We start from the raw sequence: 7,597 nt of genomic DNA, 5'->3' as shown, positions 1-7,597 counted from the left end.
TCAAAAGACCACATAACTCTCTGGCGGTAGTATCTCAACGGGTGGCTGGTGCCTTGGCCAACCTACTACCTACTATCAGAATACAAGATACTATTGCACGAATAATAACTTGGTGAATGAAAATGAGAGAGGAAAACCTAAAACAAGGAGCAATGAAATGCAATTTATAAAAAAAACCTTGTGAAATTCAATCAGTTTATCGTTATAATATAAAAAGTGCTCCAACCAAGGGACGAAGTATGGAATACCGTACGTGTTAAAATAGGCGAGTCAACCCCGTCAGCATGATAGACCGTGCCCAGACACGCACGAGGCTGGCGGGCCATACAGACCAGTGTTGCCAGATGGGTTAGTGTAAAATTCCCTAAAACTCTTGATAAAAAATCCCCATTTCCAGAAATATATTTTCTTCTAATGCAGAAATTACTCACTATACTTCATGTAATTGTAAATAAACTAATTGCAACAATATAAAGGGTTACTCAACTCTGTTTCTTCTTCATAGATATATGTACAGAATATCGTCACCAGTCATCCAAAATCCCCAAATCTAAGGATAAATTCCCAAATGTAGGGATAAGTCCCCAAATCTAGGGATAAATCCCCATATCTGGCAACCCTGATACTGACTGCCAATCGTGACGGGATTGGCCTGTCCTGTTAAACATGCTGACAGGATGAGAGGACAGGCTAGTCGCGCCGGGTTTGTCATATTTACCACACAAATAATTTTTTTCACCCAAGGGTTTAACTACTGCACTGTAATTTATAGTCCAGTGGCTACTTTCCTCTTGATAAGAGTAGAGGAGACTCTTTGGCTACGGTAAGCAGCTCTTCTAGGAGAAGGGCACTCCAAAATCAAACCATTGTTCTCTAGTCTTGGGTAGTGCCATAGCCTCTGTAACATGGCCTTCCACTGTCTTGGGTTAGAGTTCTCTTGCTTCAGGGCACACTCAGGCACACTGTTCTATCTCATTTCTCTTCCTCTAGTTCTGTTAAAGTTTTCATAGTTTATATAGAAAATATTTACATATTGTTCTTAAAATATTTTATTTTTCCTAGTTACCTTTCCTCACTGGGTTATTTTCCCTGTTGGGGCCCCTGGGCTTATAGCATCTTGCTTTTCCAACTATGGTTGTAGCTTAGCAAGCAATAATAATAATAATAATAATAATAATAATAATAAACGTTAAGGATTGGTTGGTGCGAACGTCCCAATCGTGATCAAATCAGCCAGCCAATCCTCTGCGATTTTTCAATATTTTCCAAATCTAAATCACATGTGTTCATTTAAGTAGTGTTGCCCAAACCCAGTAGTGTGCGCTACTTAAGTTTTGCCGCCAATTTTGGCTACCTAGTACACAATTTGACCACCAAAAACAGTACCCACTTTACCACCAAAAAAAGTGCCCATTTTACACCACAACTCTTCTTACCTTAGATAGATAATATTCTCCACCATCTCTTTGCCAAGATAATGGTCAATCAGGTAGACCTCCTCTTGTTTGAAAAGGGAAGCCAGATGTTTGAAAAGCTTGGCCGCAGATTCGGAATCTTTGCCGAAGGGTTTTTCAACAATGACCCTCGTCCAATCTACGCTTCCCTTCTGCATACAGTTGCGCTTGATGTTTGAAGTCACAACTTCGAACAGTGTCGGGGGCAGCGCCAAATAGAACAAGCGGTTGGTTCGCTTCGACACGGTCTTGTATATGTAGTGGTTGAGGAATTCGAAATCCCGCTCGTTCTCGTACGAGCCTTTAATGAAAAAATTAATCAGCCAGAATTTTTCGTATGTTTCCTCTTCATCGCTGGAGATGTCAATAACACACCTCTTTCTAATGTGACTCAACGACACGTCAGCGCGAGAGTACCCGATGATGGCCAAGTTTTTGGGCAGGAGTTCTTTCTTATATAACTGAAACAGCGTCGGATAAATCTTCTTCCGGGCTAAATCTCCCGAAGCACCGATTAACACGAAAACGTGCACAACTTCCGCTTGAACTCCCATTTCATTGGATTGAAAATACTTTTTATAAATCTCCAGCTGGTTTTGATGTTTATATCATGCAAGCAATAAAATCTATCTTGCAAGCAAATTTTCTGAGGTAAAATTGATCACAATGACATAATTTCTAAATAGCACTCATAAGCCTAATATATACATTCCCGCGTGAATGCAATCGAGTTATAGGCCTATAGACCCAAAACTGCGCTTAACCAAGATACACTAACGAAACGTAGCCTACAAAGTGTTATATTGACAGAGTTAATGATGATAAAAGGAAGATCGCAAAGTATTCAGCTCGCAGACTTAATTAGACACGGGAGCTGCGTTCTACTTGCTTCTCAGCATCCAACTGAAGATGCCATTGCCTATTGCCAGCAAGCTCCACGTGAGCAAAGCATCCTGAGATGAGAGTGAATAATAAATGTGTACCCAGGATTTGCCCACAAATGTTACACGTAATTTAGATTCGAATAAGTTAAGCTGTAGTTTATTCCGGGAAGCTAAGAAATAATCAGGTGTCCCAACTGATTCATTGCCTATATCATCATACGATTAATCTAATGATGCAACCAGAAGCATGCGTAGTGTGAAGTTCAATCGACTCACAAGCATTAAATGCCAGAAGAGGGTTTCTATCTAGGTAACAGATCTGTTTATAGACATGAGACATTTCAAATATCGACCAAGAGGAACAATCAAATGGTAGATAGTGGGTTAGAGTTTAAATTTCGTGCTTTTTCTGTTCAATATGAAATTTGACGAATCCTATGGACAATCTGAGCAATGACATTAAAATGAATATTTCAATAGCGAATCCTAGTCACAATTTGACAGTCATACAACACAAGAAATTGAAAATTCTTCCGACCTTTATTCGCTGTGATGCTTTGCAAAAATAAAAATTCACATCTAAAATACTCCAACTAGTATCGATTCCACGAGGAGTATCTGATTCTAGGCCACAGTAAATCATTCAATTCTTATAAATATGTCATCACCAGATGAAGTTCCCAATGTCATTTCTTATCGTGCGCGCAAGTGTTTCCAATATTAAACCTCTTCTCCTACTAAGGCTTTATCCTAATAAAATATAATATAAGTCACTGCCACATTCACAATTTCACTGCTGAATCGTAGGTGAATTCTCTATGCAGAAAATCTCAATATCACCTATTCCATACATCTACTAAAAAGAAAAAAAAAACATACTGTATATATTCTTTAGCTGTCTAACTCGCCTCTCATTCTTCCTAAAAAAAAAATCTGCATTATAAACTAGTTCAACTTATTATCTCCAATTTTCTTCACATTTATGAATAATCATAACATATCCATCTCTCTTTCAACTTTATATCTTCTCATTTCTCACCTTTTCAATCCTTCCTTCTCTTTATGTACCATACATGCACAATATCTCGACAGCTTCAACAGTTTTTGTTTATTCACGTTCAGAATACATAAAGTGTACACGACGTAACACCAACCCCCCCCCCCCCCCAAAAAAAAAAAATGGGCGTTGTGGTAGATTGAGGGGATCGTTCGTACTGTATTGTTATCGAATTTATATTGCGCTAAATGCTGGATAAATTTCACATGTACGCGACATTGCCACCTTCGCGGACTATGCATAGGATTTCAGTTAGGCCCATTGGTCTACGTACTGAGGCATCAGGGCATCAGCAGCCGTTACTTGATCCTACTGTAATTGTGTATTTATTTCCGTACTCTTAAGACACTGCCCCTTTTAAGAGATATTTCAACAATCATTTCATGGGGTAGAATTCTCTTGCTTGAGGATATACCAGGAGCACACTATTTTATCTCGTTTCTCTTCCTCTTTTTTTTAAATTTTAATAGTTTACCGTGTATAAGAAAGATTTATTTTGATGTTTCTGTTTTTAAAATATTTTACATTAGTTGTTAAATACTTCTCTTGTAGTTTGTTTTTATTTCCTTATTTCCTTGCCCACTGGGCTATTTTCTCTGTTGGAGACCTTGGGTTTAAAGTATCTTGCTTTTCCAACTAGGTTTGCAGCTTAGCAAGTAATAATAATAATAATAATAATAATAATAATAATAATAATACTTTCATATAGACAATTTACCTCTTCTATTGTCATTTTTCACGCCCTCTATCATCCCTTTGCTTCACTTATTCTGGTATTCAACCTGCCATCATCTGCTCTCTCCCTTTCCCCAATTCTTATAAGTATTTATCTGTTTCCATTCCTGCATCATTTATTTCAACATTCATTGCTAAAACCTTCTTGGTTTCCCTTTTCCCTCATATCACTATTCTCGCTCACATTTTATTTCATCTCTCTCTTTTGACGAGCACTTTAAATCTTCTCACTAGTTTCTGCAGCTTCTTTACACAATCACCCAACAGTACTGTACCATCTGCAAATATCAATCGTTCCACACTACCGCTTGAGAGTTATTGGGTCTTTTGACTGGCCAGATAGTACTACATTGGAGCCCCCTGGTTACGACTCATTTTTCCTTTTCCTACACATACACCAAATAGTCTAGGCATATTCTTAACGTATTCTTTCCTTTCCTCATACACTTGGCAACACCACGATAACTGAAAAAATTTTCTTCACTCAAGGGGTCAACTACTGCAGTATAATTGTTTAGTGGCTACTTTCCACTTGGTAAAAGGAGAAGTCTCTTTGATTACGGTAAGCAACTCTCCCACGAGGACACTCCAAAATCAAACCATTGTTATCAGAGTAGTGCCATAGCCTCTAGGCCATGGTCTTCCACTGTCTTGGGTTAAAGTTCTCTTGCTTGAGGGTATCACTCAGGCACACTATCAATCTGTTTCCTTATTTCCTTTCCTCCCTAGGCTATTTTCCCAGTTGGAGCCCATGGGCTTTTAGCATCCTGCTTTTCTAACTAAAGTTGTAGCTCAGTTAATAGTAATAACAATAATAATAATAATAATAATAATAATGATGAAAAATTCATGACTCGTTTTACTTCCCTAAAACTTTACACAGTTGGTAAAGAGGAACACTGTCCAAAATGATAATCATTTACAGTGTCAAGCACTAGATTACTTCTGTGCAAGAGATCCTATATAAGTAAGACAACTTTTATATGGAGATGGTAAATAGATACAGAAAAGTATTCGCATCTCTTATTTTTCTCACTCGCCAGGACGTGTGTGCGTTTGTAAGACGTCTTTTTCTGTTGTACAAAGTATTACGTTTTTTGCAGGAATCACCCGAAGTCATATTGAAAAAAAAAAAAAAAAATTGCTATCCACCCGATTTAATAATTTTTTTTTTAACAGTCTCCAGCCTTTTTTTTTTCTTTTTTTTTTTTGCTGGAAATAATTGTGCAGCCGTTACTAATTTAATTGCTGGAAAAAACCTGACCTTGGATTTTTTTTACATTCATTTTTTATGACGTTTCTTATTAAAAAAAAAAGAAAAAACTATACTAAGTTGTTGTGAAACTCGTGAACAGTCTTATTCGCTATTCAAATTGTTCCCTGTTTTCTAAATCACACAAAGTTCATAGATTTATTAAAGAGTTTTCAATTTTGCCTTATTACATGTTCTCGATCATGTATTATTATTATTATTATTATTATTATTATTTAAACCGAAATTTATTAACATACTTCTCTCGCAGTTGCAGAGGTTATCTTTAAATCCATATGAAAACAGCGGATCCCTCCAGTGAGAAATAATAAAAAACTCCTCATATCAAGGGCGTAGGGGCGTTTTTCGGGTGTGTGTGTGGTGTGGTGGGTGGGTGGGTGGGGGGGGGGGGGCTAAAGTTTGAAAAGGTTCTGATGGTTGGGGTCTGCTTGGTTGATTTCAAGTCAAAGACAGATTCCTGAATTCAACAAGCCAACCTGGAACAAACGAACGAACGGTATATGCACTGTGGACTCAAACTCAGGACAACCTGGAACAAACGAACGAACTGTATATGCACATTAGACCAAAACTTACATCTCTCTTGTTACTCGATTAGTAAAATCGGCCATGCACGCATTGTTTCGACTCCGGCATAGGTTCGAATCCTTGCCCGGCTAGATACATTTACCATAAATGAATTCTAAGTGGCTATCCATTTCTAAGGATAGAATTCGATATCATAAATGCCATTGTGGTTGATATTTACATTGATTAAAATCACGAGTGTTAGTGATTCATATTCAATACATACATACACGCACACAAACACACACATACATACATACACACACACACACACACACATATATATATATATATATATATACTTAATGCTTCTTTGAATCTATATTGAACCAAGAAACAGCTTTACTGACATGCATACATTCACTAAGGAAATGCTAAGGTTTACTTCATAACTGAGTTACACTATGGAACGCCCTTATTACCAAACAAGTTCCCAAATGGAAGACGCTACACAGGCAAGCGTTGGCGAAGACAGAAATGTGATAATTTTCTGTTATTATTCGATTTGCCTTTGTTGATTACGATGATTTTAAGTGCATCAAATTACCCAATATTAATTCACCGTGGGATTTAACTATTACTCCTTAAATTATTTGAATCTGTAATGAATAATGTTATTCTTCATTCAAGGAATTTCCATTTGGCAGCGCTGTCCCAAACTCGTCCCACCAACCTTAACTATGGTGATGATTGTTACCTTGGTCACTTGTAGGCTACAGGGATATGACTTAGCATACGTGTGTTCTGATGAAGAAAGGAAATACTAAACACATTTATAAGTAAACTCAGGTTGCTTCCGATAACATATGAAAAATTCACACCATTTTCTAATAAAAATATTTATAACCAATAAGGAAACAATCGTTGGACAATTCACCAACTGCCAATTCTCTAGCCTCTGCCTTCCTAGCACATTTTTTTTCTTCTTTTTTTTTACACGTGGTCGTCAAATAATAGGCTTAATTAGTTGGGACAAGGTGCCTCTGATGCCATCTATTGGCGGTAAAGTAAAACTGACCCCAAAATGTAATTGAACTAACGATTGTTTGCTGATGGAATATTTCTGACATTTATTGTGAAATTTGTAATATCCTAAGAACTAAGTTGTGGTCAGACAACAAGGAACATTAAGTTCACTTGCGTCTGATTTTATAGCAATTTTGTGCCAAAATAGCAACAGAAATGAAGCAACCAAATTCACAATGAGGGGATGATGGCGATAATTAGCAATTTGGTACTCTACTCCTAATGCCATCTGTTGACCATGAAAATAAACAATTTGTAGAGCTTTTCAATCCTTCCATTCTAGAAATTTCCATGACGTCACTGCTTTAAAATAGCCACAAGTAGCCTATTTAATTGGAGCCGAATACAATTTATACCTACTACACATCTTTCTACAAAAGTATCAATCTATCACCCTTTTCCAACTGGATAGAATCTTTTATATGAATGGAACATGGGGCGTGTACTATCATTTTAGATAAGAATTCTATTCAAATTTGGAGAAGCGCGTGATTACCAAAACACTTTCATGGTGTTTTTTTTTTATCTATTAATGCATAAAAGATTCGTAATTCCTATAATGCTATTTTTCTTGGGATTCCGAGGCTCTAAGCTATGGCAA

General features: G+C 37.0%; 1 protein-coding gene across 1 annotated transcript; it reads right to left on the bottom strand.

The window, feature by feature from the left end:
* Nucleotides 1-1,432: 1,432 nt before the first annotated feature.
* LOC137652952 (glucose-6-phosphate 1-dehydrogenase-like) lies at nucleotides 1,433-2,008 on the bottom strand. The gene has a single exon (XM_068386346.1). It carries the CDS (start codon nucleotides 2,006-2,008, stop codon nucleotides 1,433-1,435), a length of 576 nt encoding a protein of 191 aa, XP_068242447.1.
* Nucleotides 2,009-7,597: the final 5,589 nt, after the last annotated feature.

This window comes from Palaemon carinicauda, chromosome 14 (genome assembly GCF_036898095.1).
Source record: "Palaemon carinicauda isolate YSFRI2023 chromosome 14, ASM3689809v2, whole genome shotgun sequence".
In the NCBI taxonomy this organism is placed as follows: domain Eukaryota; kingdom Metazoa; phylum Arthropoda; class Malacostraca; order Decapoda; family Palaemonidae; genus Palaemon; species Palaemon carinicauda.
This window is presented reverse-complemented; position numbering and strand designations above follow the sequence as displayed.

Excerpts from the sequence above, each read along its gene's own strand:
- LOC137652952 (XM_068386346.1), bottom strand. The coding sequence starts at position 2,008 with ATGGGAGTTCAAGCGGAAGTTGTGCACGTTTTCGTGTTAATCGGTGCT.